The 16945-nt window shown below is 45.4% G+C and overlaps 1 protein-coding gene across 5 annotated transcripts in view; it reads right to left on the bottom strand.

Moving 5' to 3' along the window:
* Positions 1-286: 286 nt before the first annotated feature.
* Positions 287-16945, bottom strand: part of LOC106580775 (ubiquitin carboxyl-terminal hydrolase 2) — a 46507-nt gene continuing 29848 nt past the window's right edge. For 2 of the 5 annotated variants that reach the window (XM_014162175.3, XM_014162176.3), the window contains exons 4-15: positions 11870-11920; positions 10723-10849; positions 10480-10591; positions 9827-9937; positions 9524-9588; positions 8812-8915; positions 8528-8687; positions 8051-8155; positions 7835-7955; positions 3111-6895; positions 1976-2698; positions 287-1808 (exon numbers count right to left, since the gene is read on the bottom strand). In XM_014162175.3, coding sequence (XP_014017650.1) covers positions 6811-6895; positions 7835-7955; positions 8051-8155; positions 8528-8687; positions 8812-8915; positions 9524-9588; positions 9827-9937; positions 10480-10591; positions 10723-10849; positions 11870-11920 — 1041 coding nt within the window. In that variant the 3' untranslated portion in view covers positions 287-1808; positions 1976-2698; positions 3111-6810. Of the gene's footprint in view, positions 1809-1975; positions 2699-3110; positions 6896-7834; positions 7956-8050; positions 8156-8527; positions 8688-8811; positions 8916-9523; positions 9589-9826; positions 9938-10479; positions 10592-10722; positions 10850-11869; positions 11921-15700; positions 16706-16945 lie in introns of those variants that run through there. The other 3 variants (XM_014162178.3, XM_045703593.2, XM_014162177.3) reach the window with 3 other exon arrangements.

Raw genomic sequence — 16945 nt, 5'->3', positions numbered from 1 at the left:
AAACCGTAGTTCAAATCTTAGGGTACATTCACCACTAGGGTCACTTATCCCTGAGGCCGAAGCCACATGGGATTCTCGTGAAGGCGGGACTTCCTTCAGTACTGGGTAGTACTGCAAATTTACTTATTAGTTAGTATCATGCCTCATACTGTGGTACGCTATTAACCAATTTAACACATGGTGATGTCACTATGGAAAGCAGAAACTCCCGCCCATGCAAACCTGCTGATTAGAAAATCCTGTGTAGATTGTATTTTCAACCGCAATGATCAGGAAATAACAGTGATCACATTTTCAAATCAAATCAAGGTTTATTTGTCACGTGCGCTGAATACAACAGGTGTACACCTTACAGTGAAATGCTTACTTACAGGCTCTAATCAATAGTGCAAAAAAGGTATTACTTTTACAGTGTTAGTTTCATCAGCTACAATGTGATACAAAACACAGGAAAAACAATGTTGACTGCACTGTTTGCTGCCAACATTTTTCAAGACTATTTAGCCCTCTGGTGGGTATTACGTTTGGTGTAAATTAAACCTAATGTTTGAGCAGTATAAACACAGATTTAACTATTTGAGAACTATCAATTCCGTTGAAATTGATAGTAGCTATTTCCTCGTTTACAAGAGAGAATCTACTGTGGCAATTTACTCGACACATTTTATTAATGTAAAGCTTGTGTTGGTTTACTTATTTTTCATTTCCAATGTATTTAATACATTAATAAAAACGTAATACAGTCTTAATACAGTATGATCATTTCTTATCAATAGGGAAAAAGTAAGTATTCCTGAATTGTCTACATCTAACATTGGTAACTTAAATCAAGCCAATCATGATTTAATTAATATAATCTATGTTTTCATTCACATATAGTCTAATCAAGGAATGTCAAATTACAGCATGGTGATGTCACCATGGAAAGACCAAAACTATATCCCACCAAAACAGGCAGAAATTTCAGGTGGTCTTATCAAACAACTCACTGAAAGGACATTATCATAATTTTCACAATTTCACAGTATTATTCCAACCTCATGGTGTGGAAATATATATTAAACCACATTTTTGGCTGCAGAGGACCTTTAAATTATTTGACTGGATACAGAGAAACATAAACATTGTTTTAGATAAGGCCATACAAGAACTTACTTTAAATAATTTAGCGCAAATAACATCAATGTATAATTTCAAACATTTTATATAACAGGGTGTTTTCCGCAGAGGTGAATGATCCAGTGTCTACAACTGCTCCACCATCTGCAGCAGCTCAATAACCTGGGTGAGGTCGCCCTTAATATTGTTATCTAACACGTGGTACCTGTGACCACACTTCCCCAGCAGCCCACGGAGGGGCTCTCCAGTCTCCTCAATGTGCTCCTCAATGGTTCTGCCTCTTAACTCATCACCATAGGTGAAAAGCACCATGGTGCTTCTCCATACCCCCTCACCCAAAACACTCAGGTATTTCTCCACAGCACACCTATCTTTCTCTGTGAAGGAGTCAACAGGTATGGCCAAGAGGAATGTACAAACAGCCCCATAGGGGCACAGGGATGCACTGCCTCTCATCTCCAGTCTGACCTGCTTCGGGTTGGACAGACCGTATAGACTCCAGCCGGGAGTGTCCACCACCGTGACTGTCCTCCCTTCCACCTCTCCCTGTCCCACCACACAATGGACTGTTCTTTTGCCACTAACAAACTGTCTTCTGCCAAGAATGGTATTTCCTGCTGAACTCTTCCCAGAAACTCTTCTTCCCAGCAGCACAAGGCCAAATGCAGCTGGCCTACATTTAGATGTCTCTGTCAGAAAAAGAAACAAAAACATCTGAATATAGCCTGTGCAGTTATACAATGCTACTAAGTAGCCTAATGTTCTCTATTTGAAATGGTATTCTTTAACCTTTGCCACAAACATTACATTTTACACCCCAGCTCATCATTGAGCCTTGTGAGAGCAGAGCACTTACCTATGGGTACCACTGATGTGACCTGCTGGTTCTGCCTTGTCCACATGTCTTGCATGACAAGCATTTCCATGTCCTCTCCTTGTTTTCCTCCTCCCATCCTCAAGCTCTCTCTCACCTGGGTGTACAACCTCTCCTGTATTTCCCTTGGACGCCTATTTATCTCAACCATCCTATCAATTTTCTCCAACAGCAATTGGACCTTAACCTCTTTGTCCCTGGCATGGCTGTCCAGAACATGGAACTTGTTCCCACACCTCTCCACAAGCCACAAGAGACTCTTGCCCTTCCCTCGGATGTGTTCCTCAGAGGTGGTTCCTCTTGGTATCTCAGCTCCGTGGGTGAGGAGCACTATAGCTCGCTGCCAGATAGGGGCCTGGATCTGCCTCAGATGCTCCTCCATGGCCCTCCATTCTCCCTGACTGAAGTCCCCTATGGCAGAGACCACCAGGAGGATGGCATGGGGCCCCAGGGAACAGAGGGACAGGGCTCGCCCCAGCTCCTGTGCCACGCTGCCAGGGGTGCTGCGCCCCACGTACCATCCAGGCGTGTCCACCACAGTCACCTGTCTTCCTGCAACAGTGCCCTTCCTCTTGGAGCTGTGAGTTGTCATTATCCCTGTTTCAAATTCCCTCTTGCCCAAGATGGTGTTCCCCACTGAGCTCTTTCCACTCAGTCTCTCTCCAAGTAAAAGCAGGATTAGCTTGGAAATACATGGGTCTTGACCTAATATGGAGTTAAAGAGTTAAACACACCTCAAACGTATTGTATATCTATTCATGCTTTCATTTTATTGAGTAACAACACATGATCTTATTAAGAAATAAGGCCAGAGGAGGTGTGGTATATGGCCAATATACCACAGCTAAAGGCTGTTCTTGGACACAGCCCTTAGCCGTGGTTTATTGGCCAAATACCACAAACCCCCGAGGTGCCTTATTGCTATTAGAAACTGGTTACCAACGTAATTAGAGCAGTAAAAATAAACGTTTTGTCATACCCGTGGTATACGGTCTGATATACCACGGCTGTCATCCAATCAGCATTCAGGGCTTGAAACACCCAGTTTATAATTATAGCTAATGCATGTGTGGCACTATTAATGATACAAGAATATAATAACAGTCAAAAGACTTACCAAGAGTGGTTGAACTGTGAGCTGCCATTTGAAGGTGCCACTCTTTATGTTACGATTGAGAAGTGCAGTAGATTGCAACAGCCAAGTCTATGCTCCTGTGACTTACGTTCTGGCGATAACACAACACCTCTTCTCTAGCCTGCTACATTGCGAAGAAGGTACCTTCCATTTGCTTCAAAAGTACCCATTGATTAGTATAACAAACCCACCCTATGATAAGTGGTATCGTAGATTAGTCATGCCCAAGGCATTCACAACAGTTCCAAATTACACTTTACAGTTCTTCAGAAGTTGTTCTAGTTAATATGCAACTAACCAGGCGTGTCATACGTGAGTTGATTCAAGCCAATATACACCGAGTGTACAAAACATTATGAACACCTGTTCTTTCCATGACATAGACTGACCAGGTGAAAGCCATGATCCCTTATTTATGTCACTTGTTAAATTCACTTCACTCGGTGTAGACGAAGGGAATGGTTATCAGTGTGTATCAGGAATGGTCCACCACCCAAAAGACATCCAGCCAACTTTACACAACTGTGGGAAACATTGAAGTCAACATAGGCCAGCATCCCTGTGGAACGCTTTCGACACCTTGTAGAGTCCATGTTTTGATGAATTGAGGCTGTTCTAGACTCAAAGCAAACGAGGTAAAAATGTACTTCCCATTATGTCTTTAAGAATGACTCCTCCCAGTATTCTCTGTTGAGTGATGTCATCCATTGTAACCAGGGGGCAAAGTGAGCAGTATTATTCCTGGGTGTTGTACTTACACGGTATCAGCCCTCGGCAGGACAGTGACATCCATAGGCTACAGAAATAGATCTGAGCTAAGGGAACACCTCAGTCCAGGAGGCAAGTCTGGGATTCCCATAAACAAAGTGTTGAATGGCTGGGGGGGGGGGATTCTCAATACAGGGAAATAATTTTAGAATACATGCCAATCAAGTGGACATACAGCATTGGATGAGCTTGGTGGTTTGTTATTAACACGATCTTTTAGCAGACCCTTTTATCCAGACCAACAGAACTGTTAACCTCGTCCCCAGGCTAATTGTGTATAGCAGCTGAAAGGGGAAGTTAATCAGTATCTTTGTTTTCGAGCATTGGGAGGAAGTGTTTGGTGAATGAGATTACAGCACGGTCAAAATTGAAAGTGATACACATTCAGCATGTTAACCAAGCGGGAATTTAACCCACAAACCTGGTGTTGGTACTATGCTCTAACCCATAAACCATTGCAACCACGGTCTTCGACCATTTAAAGCCACAACACAGGCGGATGTAGATGATGATAATCAAATATAGGTGAAGATCTGTTTGCTCTATTAGCCGCCCCAATAAAAAGCAAGTTGTTTAATAACGTGACTATTTTAAAATATGTGCACAAGCATCCAGGGGCTATGTGCCTTGGCAGCACAATGTTATTCTCGTGTCTGTAATGAAAAAATATAAAACCCATAACTGACTGAACATCAACACAAAATACCAAACTAAAAGCCACTGTTTTTTAAAATTAATTTATATATATAATAAATTCATGTGTTTTGACTGCCACTGTTAAAAAGTATGACTCGTATCACATGTAAGTCACCTGTAAGCATAATTAAGAGCCTTTCTCATTCACCTGTTAAATGAACTGAAAACAGTAACAGGTCTTTTCAGCACCACTGTATAGTACATTCTCTATATTGCATCAGAATATAAAAATATACAGATATGTTTTTTTGAAAACATTCTTTCCATGTTGTTCAATGGCATGACAATTGAGGATGAACAAATTCATACGGACAAGATTGTGATCAATAGTATTACTTCCTACTGGATCGTCCTTTCATTCACAGCACTTTAAAACATCAGTAGCAGCCACACTGAAAAAAATAACATAAGGTACAGGGCATCCTCTGAACACGTAGCACTCTCAAGAGGACAACCTGGGCCCCCCCACACCTTCAGAGGAAGATACAGGACAAGGAGAGAGAGAGAGCAGCCGAGAGAGAGAGAGAGAGAGCAGAAGTGAGAGGACAGAGTAGTACTATACACAGCTGAACAGAGAAACTGGGATGAGACATTGCAGTGTGTTTGCAGGAGGGGGCACTCAGGTTTGTGTGAGCAGTGTGGTAAGAAGAATTTCTGACGGCTCCATGTTGTCCTACTCCAACCCGTCAGCAGGGGGCGACGCAGCAACACAGTTCAGTTAATCTTCCACCGTGATGATGGTGGTAATACCAATACAAAAATAAACAAGAAAATCCAAAACAAAAATTGAAACAACGTCTTTGAATATTGAGGCGATCTCGAACAAGAAGAGAAGAAGGTGCGGTCGGGACGAGAGTTTGGTTTGTTGCAGTGCATAGAGAGGGACTTCGGAGACGGAGATGCTCCCCTGTCTTAGCCTAACACACATACTCTCTGAGACACACACACGCAAGCACAGGCACAGGCCGACTCCCCCGACCACCCTGCTCTCCAAGAGCAGAGAGAGAGCGAGGCGACAGAGAGAAGAGAGAGTGAGGAGGGCTGGGTTGAACGGCAACTGCAAAGATGACAGACTCCTGTAGTGTTTCCATAGTCTGAGCGTGGACGTCCAGCAGTAGAAGTAGTCTCTCACTGTTGTGGATGGAGTTGGGGAGGGGGAGTAGTAGTCTCTCTGTTGTGGATGGAGTTGGGGAGGGGGGAGTAGTAGTCTCTCTCTGTTGTGGATGGAGTTGGGGAGGGGGGAGTAGTAGTCTCTCTGTTGTGGATGGAGTTGGGGAGGGGGGAGTAGTAGTCTCTCTCTGTTGTGGATGGAGTTGGGGAGGGGGGAGTAGTAGTCTCTCTGTTGTGGATGGAGTTGGGGAGGGGGGAGTAGTAGTCTCTCTGTTGTGGATGGAGTTGGGGAGGGGGGAGTAGTAGTCTCTCTCTGTTGTGGATGGAGTTGGGGAGGGGGGAGTAGTAGTCTCTCTCTGTTGTGGTTGGAGTTGGGGAGGGGGGAGTAGTAGCCTCTCTCTGTTGTGGATGGAGTTGGGGAGGGGGGAGTAGTAGTCTCTCTGTTGTGGATGGAGTTGGGGAGGGGGGAGTAGTAGTCTCTCTCTGTTGTGGATGGAGTTGGGGAGGGGGGAGTAGTAGTCTCTCTCTGTTGTGGATGGAGTTGGGGAGGGGGAGTAGTAGTCTCTCTGTTGTGGATGGAGTTGGGGAGGGGGAGTAGTAGTCTCTCTGTTGTGGATGGAGTTGGGGAGGGGGGAGTAGTAGTCTCTCTGTTGTGGATGGAGTTGGGGAGGGGGGAGTAGTAGTCTCTCTGTTGTGGATGGAGTTGGGGAGGGGGGAGTAGTAGTCTCTCTGTTGTGGATGGAGTTGGGGAGGGGGGAGTAGTAGTCTCTCTGTTGTGGATGGAGTTGGGGAGGGGGGAGTAGTAGTCTCTCTCTGTTGTGGATGGAGTTGGGGAGGGGGGAGTAGTAGTCTCTCTCTGTTGTGGATGGAGTTGGGGAGGGGGGAGTAGTAGTCTCTTGTAGATGTGATTAGTCCTAAAGGGCCTGGCTTTGCCCTCCTCCTCCTCCCTCCCGCCCGCCGTCCGCAGTGCCCTCCACCTCCTCCTCCCGCCCGCCGTCCACAGTGCCCTCCACCTCCTCCTCCCTCCCGCCCGCCGTCCGCAGTGCCCTCCACCTCCTCCTCCCGCCCGCCGTCCGCAGTGCCCTCCACCTCCTCCTCCGGGAGGCCCTCACATCCGCGAGGAGGAGGCCAGCTCGTAGAACAGCACGTAGGCGTCACTGCTGCGCACTTGGCTGGAGGACATTGGCGATACTCTGTGAGGGGAGAGAGGAAGAGGGGATGCATGTGAATGAGCTGTAATGTTGTTGACAGTCTTAACGGTGCAACGAATTGACAATATTATTGGAGCAATGCAATTATGTTGAACTGGGAACAGCCATATTGAGGTTCCCTTCCACTATTATGTCACAAAACCATGAAAATGGATGGTGTATTCAGACGGTTGTTTTCTAACAAAGGTACTAGTTTTACGGCAGTTTTTTGAATAACATTGCGTGGGTACTATCATACTGTGCATTAAGCATAGAGAAGGTTAAAGGAGGAAAGGGAGGGGAAAAAACAGGAGAGAGAGAACTGCATAATGAATGAGAGTGGAGGAGCAGGGAAAGAAGACACAGGTAGCTGCTGGGAGAGAGAGAGAAGCAGATAGGCTCTCACGAGGCAATGAGTGGGAGAGAGGTGAGAGAGCGAGGAGAAGAGAGGGGGAGGTAGGCTACTGCACACTTGACAGAATTTAGGGGAGGTACTGTTATTAAGAAAGTAAGTAGCTCTGGGTGAGTGGTATGTAGCCAGCAAGCAGGACAGACTGACAGACGGACAGACGGACGGACACAGGCTCCTCATGTCCTCTCTCTGCTCTAGCACTCTCAACATGAGGCCCAGCAGATCAGTTGTTACACAGAGGTCCTACACTGTGGTGTACATCCTATTCCCTACTGTGTAAAGTGGTGCACTACTGTTGACCAGACTAGTGATAAAAGTAGTGCACTATAAAGGGAATAGGGTGCCATTTCAGATGTACCCTGTGTATGGAGTGAGGTGGAAGAGTGCTCGAATGTTCTAAACAGGAGTATTTCCAGTGTTCTAAGATTTCCAGTCGATTCAACGCATATGAGCTCAGTTCTGAGCAGTATGGTTTGCTAGCAGAGCCTTGTGGGTAGTGTAGTTTGATAAAGGGAGAGGGAAAGCTATACCTGGAGTCATTGAACGTGTACCATTCTCCCGAGGTGGGGTTGCGACAGTACGCTGTGTAGTGGCCGCCCATGGTCGTGCCTGAGTGATTGGACACTGCGTACAGGTTATAAACTGCATTTACTGTGGGGGAAAGGGACAGGGGAAAGAGAGGAATCAGTAGAATGCCATTGTCGTACCTCGACAGACGATTCTACCCGACAGACGATGGTACTCACTGCTGTTTTCCGAGGCAAACTCCCTGAGGTCCAGTTTCTCCATGGGGAAGTTGACAAATGTGGACAGTTTGCTGGTTCTCCGCGCTTCAGAGAAGCGTTTCAGATCTGGACAAGTAGGTGGGTAAAGGGAAACGTAGTGCAGGGAGGAAGCGTCCGTAAATACACAGACAGGGGCTTCATATGGAACCTTGGGTGGGTTTCATATGAAGGTTCACATACATACATTAACACATAGGCAAGCCTCTTATAGCAACGGAGAGCACTTCTAGGCTGGTCCCAGATCTGTGTGTTTTAGTTGAACCATAACCAACTCCTCGGACTACAATTGTCTCATACAAGATGTGTTGGCATAAGCACATTATATACAGATCTGGGACCAGGCGTCAGCCAAATCCTCTCTCCTCTATAACATCTAATGCGATAGAGTACTATCAGACAAACGGAGCCCACAAATATGAGCGGCTTGAGAAAGGATACGAAGCACTAAGATCTTGGGGAATTTCTGTACAGTGAACTTCTTTGTGCATCTTCTTCTGGCTTTACACCTGTAGCACGTTGGTTTTTCATCTCCGTCGAGCACATCCTCTTTGGTGAAGAGACTCACGCAGTCCATCAGACTCACTTCTCCGTAGCCCTTCTTGACACACAGACACACGGCACATTTAGGTCACATAAAAAACGCTGGGACTGTATGTGGGTCTGGTGAACGGTGAATGTGCAACACTGTGGGGAAGAAGCTGGTGTGCATTGTCGACACTGACCTTGGCGATGGGTAGTGAGAGATCCCAGAAGGGGTCAAAGACAGTGGAGCAGTAGCCACACGTGCTGCATGTCAACGAGCTCTTCAGCTGACCCACAAACAGGTCTGTGGAGGGCAGGGCAGAGAGAGACCATTACTACCCCCTCACACACACACAAACACACACACACACACCCACACACACACACACACACACACACACACACACACACACACACACACACACACACACACACACACACACACACACACACACACACACACACACACACACACACAAACACAAACACAAACACACAAACACACACACACACACACGGGAGATTGATGTTTATTGTCATGAATCTTGCCCTGGAGGCAAAACTGAGCAATTTCCGCTAGATGGGCCAGCTGCAAAGTCAAAATTGCCTAGTTATATCGTAAAAATGTACAATAACAAAAAGTAGCTTTTTGGTCTTCATTTAAGGTTAGGCATTAGGGTTAGCGATGTGGTTAAGATTAAGGTTAAAAAAACGGATTTATTTGACTTTGTGGCAGTGCCAGCTAGTGACCACTCTGCAGAGCTGCCCCCAGGGAAAGATTCATGACAATAAATGCCAACCTACGCACAAACGCACTACATCAATCAACAGACTACACATGACCAGGAAACACAATTTATTAACAGCACAGAGTGTTACTCAACCCCTGTGGGTGTTGATGCGTGCCCTTACCCACTATTTTGCTGTCCTCTCTCTCCAGGTACTTGCTCCACATTCTATCCCCTTTCTCTCGGTCACTGTGGGAGGGACGACCGGACAGGAGAGGGTGTGTCAGTATTCATGCTCACTGCTCCCACGCCTCCCCTCTTGTAAACCCACGAGGCGTCACGCCTCCACACCGACTGATGCGTACTAATAATATGGGACGTGCTGCAGCCCTGGCTTTGCCCTACTCTCCCAGTTAACATTCTCTTGACCATAGTCCCACGGTAGTTCATGGAGAGAGAAAGAGCAGGAGGCGAGAGCTACACTCACGGCAAGTGGTCAAAGTCCTCCGAGCTGCCCCGCGGCCGCACCGTGACCCGGTTTACCTCGTTGTGCAGCCCGTCCAGCAGGAAGCGCAGGAACTCCTGGGCGTCCTGTTGGCTGGAGGGAGGGACACAGACAGACAAAACACGAGTCATGTTTTTACACATTGGAAAACCATCTACAATACCATTACTGATACAAAGGTATTCGATTTGGAGTGCCTCTGAAATGGAAACCTATTCCCTACAGATGTAGGATCTTAGGAAATGTCAAACTTGTAGTGTATTTGAAGTTTAAAAACGCTTCTGAAGTTTGTCATTTCCACTTTGAAATTTCTGACTTGATTTTCCCTTACGAAAAATATATCAACCTCTACAAAAAATGTCTGTTAATTATAATCCACATAATAATTCACATTACCTTTTGCTGCTGAATTATTTTCCTGCTGTAGCATACTGGCTCAAATTAAGATCTTACATCTGTATAAAGTGCACACATTTTCACTAAGGCCCATAGGGCTCTGCTGTTGTCAAAAGTAGTACACTATATAGGAAATAGGGTGCCATAGGGCTCTGGTCAAAAGTAGTGCACTATATAGGGAATAGGGTGCCATTTCACAGGTAGCCTTGGTGAATAGTTAGTTGAGGAACAAAACATACTTGTATCCCACGAATCGGGGGGCGTATCTCTGGATCTGAGTTTTGAACTCTGAGGGGCCGACCGCCTCGCTGCTCGAGGACGTCCACATGGTCTGGAGGAGCTTGGCAAATTCTAGAAGCATAACCAGGAAGATAGATCAGATTCCCTCGGAATAGGGGCAAACATTGTAAAATGGGGGACTGGCTGGTAAATACTATGTTCAGCATTCATTGACTGCAGGGGACTTAGGCTAGCTGTCTCACCCTCCATGAGCGCTCCGGTGTTGGTGCGGCTGTTTTTGTTAAGGTCGCGTCGGTGGGAGTTGTGGAGACAGTAGTCCCGGAGGTTGTGCGTGTTGCTGAGACACTGCAGGATGGAGTTCATGAAGCACTGTAGACACACACACACACACACACACACACACACACACACACACACACACACACACACACACACACACACACACACACACACACACACACACACACACACACACACACACACACACACACACACACACACCACACACCTTTAGAAGAGGCTTAACACACACTACCATGCTGTTTGTGGTGCAGGAAGTTACAGCTTCAAAATCGAGATTGTTGAGAAATATATAAAAAATAATTCCTGCATACACAATAATTTGACAATAACGGTTTCAATGTTGAAGATAAATGTGCAGAGGTGAAATTGTGTCTGCTGAAGTTATTTTTAGATATTTGTTTTATATACATGCATGCATGTATGGAGTGGCAGGTAGCCTAGTGGTTAGAGCGTTGGGCCAGTAACCGCAAGGTTGCTAGATCGAATCCCTGAGTTGACAAGGTAAAAATCTGTCGCTCTGCCCCCGAACAAGGCAGTTAACCCACTGTTCCTAGGCCGTCATTGTAAATAAGAATTTATTTGACTTGCCTAGTTAAATAAAAAATTAACATCACATGTTACACGGGCTAGCATGGGGAAAACAAGGAACAGCGGGCTGAGTGAATGGAAGGTAGCAGGGACAGAGAGAGCGAGAGACAGTCAAGTCCCCCAGCCGGTACAGAGTGCAGCAGAAGCACTCTGATAAGGTTACTGTGCAAGTAGACAGTTTATTTTGGGACCCATCCTTCTCCCTGTTGCCTGGCAAATGCCCCCTCCCCTCCTGTTTGTAGAGCCATGAGATGGCATGGCAAATCATCTCAGCTAATGGAAATAGACTAGCTAAGGGAAAGGCGTTCGTGATATCAAAACACAGCCCTTAAGCCGATGGCAGAGGATAGGACATGTGGATTACACTATTTTTCGGTACACTGACAATATTCCACGTTTATTACACAACACACATAAATAGAGGCCTAAATATAGTATAAATATGTGTGTGTGTGTACACATGTATGAGTGTGTGTGTGCACCCAGGCCCTTACTTACGGTATTTCCCAGGTTCCGTAGGCCCACCAGGCCCTGGGTACTCTTGGAGTTCTGGGGAGGAGAAGAACACGACAAGGAAAACATTTACGACAAAAGCATGTGAGAGAATGTGATCTCTGCATAGGCCTACGGTGGAAGGACGTGTGCGATAAACACGGGGGCCATGCTCAGAAAACAGGGGGCCGTTCTACTGTAGGTTAGGCTACTAGAAATGCTATGAGATGTAAAGACGGACATATTCTTTGTCGAACATTAGCCTGGTCCTGTTTCAATTCAGAGGGAATCACGCCGAACGCACCACCTCAGATGTGCAGCGTTTTCTAAACAACTGAAAAGTCTTGGCTTAGCAATAGCCTAAAGGCTAACGGTCTAAAATTGTAGAATAAGGGCTTTGTAGAAAAAAAACATGACTGACGTCACTGCAGTTTAATTATATAAGTTCAGTCGTTTAATAATTGAGTAGTAATGGAAATAATTACCAAAGCACCAATGTGACTGTGGACAAAACTTTACATGAAGTACATATCTCTTTAATATGGAATGCAATGTGTTGTGCCTTAAGGCCTCTGTAGAAATGCTACAATCAATGATTTATGCCTAGGTACTTTGAACATAAGTGAACACAAGGCCCAATCACAATGATACAGTCCCCACATTTAGACCAGGAGGAAGGGAGACTGGGATAGGTAGAGTACAGTTCACGCAGCGTCAGACAGGCCAAAAACCTGACACAATTATGTTCTTATGGGTTGATGTAGAGCACAGCGCTGCTGGGGCACAGGAGAGGAAACCCGATCCAGCTTCCAGCGGAACTCAATATAACACTGAAGTGACCCTGACTGAAGCTCTCCAGTAACCCTCACCTGCATGTTCTGTTCCGGGCTGGCTCATATACCCTCCCTCCCTAGTCTCTCCCCATGACCGCAGGAGTGACCAATCACCACGGGACACACAGTGAAAAACACACACACACACACACACCCATGTGCTCCTGGTGTCTGGGAGTTCAACCAGAGAGTGTGTTCCAGTTATGAGAACACAAACTTAGGATGGGCTGTAGCGTTTTACTATTACATAAATAACCCAAAGCCATCTGTCCCCATTTCCCAACAGAACGGAAAAACCCATCCAACAGTTTAATTAACTCAGGATTATCTAAATCCTTCTTTCTCAATTCCAACGTAAAATAAAGTGATTTATTAGTCCGCAACCACGTGAACAAAACATGTCCTGTTGTCAGTTATTGGTATACAGTCAGTTCCTTGTAGTGGGTTGGTTCCTACTGACCAAGGCAATAATCTCACTCCCCCCCCCCAAGTATTCGCTTGTTCACTTCCCTTCATTTGAAAGGAATTGACTGGTATGATTCCTTTTGTAGCCTACACAAATCCAATGCTTTTACATTTGTGGCAAGTAGTGTGCGAGTGTAGGCTACACTTCAGGAGGACGGGCAGATTATTAGGTCGATGCAAGGCAAGGATCATACTGGATAATGCTCATAACAAACTCACACCGCTTTTCACCTCCAGAACAGTTTTCCGGAACGAGCCCCATGACGTCACAACGTGCCGTACTTTGCTGAGTAATATCATCGGAGCCCAAAATAGCACCTTTCCTTCGGAACTGACTGCCGCGTTCTCATTGGCTGGTTGCCGTCAGAGCGGTGTGACTGTCACTGCAGAAGTCATCCTGACAGCCTCTCTCTCAGGGAACGCTATTTTTACATGAACAAGCTAGAGGACAATATGACAAACGCACTTGGTCACATTCACAACATCTGGCAAGGGCTTTAGTGTGACTTACTGATTAACTGACTGACCGACCGGTGTTCTTCTTTGGACAAGCAACAGATGAATCAGTGTCACCCATTATGAAAATGGTCTTATTCATTAACCTTTGATAATAAACTTAGTTATAGAACTCTAGTCTTCACAGTGGTGTGACAAGCCCCGGCACATGCAAGAAGCCCACTGCTGTTAATCATCATTGCAGTGCACTAATCACCTTGTGATCGGAAAGGTTGCCGGTTCAAACCCCGCCCCCCGAGCTGCCTGCGGTGAAATTTGCAGAACAGGCAGCGTTACCGGCTTCAATATCCCTGTATGCTGCTCCCAGCCTGTGTCGTGTGACAGCAAAAAATGAAGAATATCTGTGCAAATGGACCAATATTGTACTCTCTGTCTGAATGCTAGCCGTGCAGGTCCCATGCTGTCTTGCCAACTCCTATTGTCATGCAAGAACACCTCCAGACTATGTGGAGCGTTAAAACATGCCCAGGCACATCCATTACTCCAATCCATGACGGAGGCCATTCGGTAATAGGCAGTGTTTGGTTCAAAATGTTGCTACAGTAGTCCAATCTCTAGTCTACAGTCATTCCATTTACAGATACAAATTTGGTCTAGTTTTCACATAACACAGAGACTGATTAATGAATTGCCTTGCATTCTCAATGTATTTACACATAACATGATTACTGCCACCACGCTATCAATCCGAGACATTTGATTTAAATGTTATCTGTTGTTTAGCTGTTTTGGGTTCCGTGGCCCTTAGCAGTCACTGACATTGATACTGAGCTGAACTATCTCATGCTGAAACAGCCAGGTACAAGTTGAGCCCTGAATGGGTTGAGTAGGCCTGGCCTGGCCTGCCTGACACGGTTCCACCTTGCTCCATGGAATGCGCTATAATCATTAGCTGGCAGCAGTGTTGTGTTGTGTTGAGTGAGAGCTGCTGGAGATGGAGAACAGCATGTTCTGACCTTCCTGTGCCTGGCCCCTGCTGGGGGACGACAACAACAGCAACCCACCAACTGTCTTCACATGGAGTGACGGACCAGTCATGGACCAGTCATGGACGAGTCATAGACCAGCTTAACCCATTGATATTTACATCCACTGTCTCTCAAGACTATTCAAGACCAAGATAATGCACTGAAACAATAGCAACACGTTCCCAAAACAGGTTATAGAAAAGCCTCACAAGACCTAATATGAGCCATAGATAAAACATTTGAGGGACAAGCGAGAGAGAGAAAAAAAAACACACTCTTCATTGTGATAGCCAGATACTAGCGTCTGCCACAGATAGAGTAGCCAGGTGCTTTCAGTCACGCCGCTGCGCTCCTTCTATTGACTTTATTCCATTGAAACGCTCAATACAACACACTCTCTCTAGGACGAGCCCAGATTATTGAAGATGATCAATGAAGTGTCAACGTTGAAGGTTGAAATGAAATGGTTAATCAGAATATAGTGGATGACTGTGGACCAACGAGTTATCCAGTCACTGCTAGAGCCATAAACACCATTAGCTCATGTCAGATGATTTCAACATCAGTCTGAAAATAGACCCCTTGACCAACAATTTTACCTTGATTTGTTTCTCTCTATGGACATGGAATTATGGATAAAAATAGGGAGAGGGTGGGACATATTGTCTCATATGATATTACAGATGTTGCATAATAAAAAAGAATACAAAACCCCATTCTAAATATATTTTGATACAGGCCTAGGCTATGTAATATAATGTATCAAAGGCCTGCTATGGAGTGAGATTAATTTGAGATTATATAACTAGTTTAATGACCTGCCAGAATACTGATCCTCCACAGAGGTTTAGCGGGGTTTAGGCTACTGCTGGAGTGACTGCAATGCTATATCGCTGTCAATGCTGTGTAGAAGAACCCCTAGTGATTTTCATCCAGGAAACGCAACATCAATCCTCCTAGATCCTTATTGATTAACAACATATATATTACTGTAACTAATACGCAGACAAACATTCGATAGATTATCTTGGTGCCAATATATCCTCTTGTTTTACCTTGGCTTGATTAATGAGAAGTCCTACAAAGGTTGACACCAGCACCGAGCCAGACATGCTCGAGCTTTTCCGCCGCATCTCTTGCTTCAAGAACGGGAAAGCAGAGGCCGGGGGTTCTTCGGGAACGGTCACCGTGTATGACTGTCTCATGCTGGGCATGATGACTGTCTGATATTGTCGGCTACCGGTGTGTTCTGATGCTCTGCCGGTATCAGGCAGATAGAGCCGGTGCGCTCTTGATTCACCGGGAGTTGCGCTCGTTCTCCTGATATTCTATGTCGCAGGATCTTTGTGTGAAAGTGGAGCCTACGTTACGAATATTTTAGTATTTTTGCTCGAGTTTGTTCGTTTCCTTTTTGCGGTCGTCATGAACAACCGAGCCATTCATCTACACTCGATATACAAGCGATACATACCAGACTGGCACTCCTGATATCATGAAAAAACACATAAACAATACATTCATTAAATAGTTTCGCAATGAAAACAGACTGAGCAATGTCTCATTTTCTCCCCTATATATATTTCAGAAATCGAAGACCTTCAGTATACGTAAATCAAAATAATTTCACTCGTGCAGTAATCAATCCCCGGGCTGTTTGAGAAGTGAACGACCACTGCCTCTCCATCGTTTTACAACACCGAAGACACGCCTCTCTTCGGCTTAGTACTACAGACGTCAACCGCTGCCACAAACCTCTCCGACGTCAAACAGGGTCAGAGTGGTCCATTCACATTTCTACGAATTATGCTTATGCGTATTACTCGAATGGTGCTTCCGAGGACACCCGTGGAACATTCATTCCCGTTGTTCATACATCAAGCAATGAGATACAACACATTCACTGTCGAATATGGCCTTTCTGAAGGGCTACCCAGCGTGAGACCCATTCATCCAATGCAGGTCTACATTTCAGAAGAGTACAGTATATCGTGTTGGGGAGAGTAGCCTATTACTACTGTACTACATGCTCATAATCTGTTAGGCTATTGACCATGGCTGTAATAATACAGCTCTTCATACAGTTGAAGTCGGAAGTTTACATACACTTTAGCCAAATACATTTAAACTCAGTTTTTCACAATTCCTGACATTTAATCCTAGTAAAAATGCCCTGTTTTAGGTCAGTTAGGATCACCACTTCATTTTAAGAATGTGAAATGTCAGAATAATAGTAGAGAGAATGATTTCTTTCAGCTTTCAATTCGTTTATTACATTCCCAGTGGGTCAGAAGTTTACATAC

The sequence above is a fragment of the Salmo salar genome, chromosome 20 (assembly GCF_965601325.2).
Source record: "Salmo salar chromosome 20, fSalSal1, whole genome shotgun sequence".
Lineage (NCBI taxonomy): Eukaryota > Metazoa > Chordata > Actinopteri > Salmoniformes > Salmonidae > Salmo > Salmo salar.
Note: the sequence above shows the minus strand (reverse complement) of the source record. Positions and strands in the feature narration are given on the sequence as shown.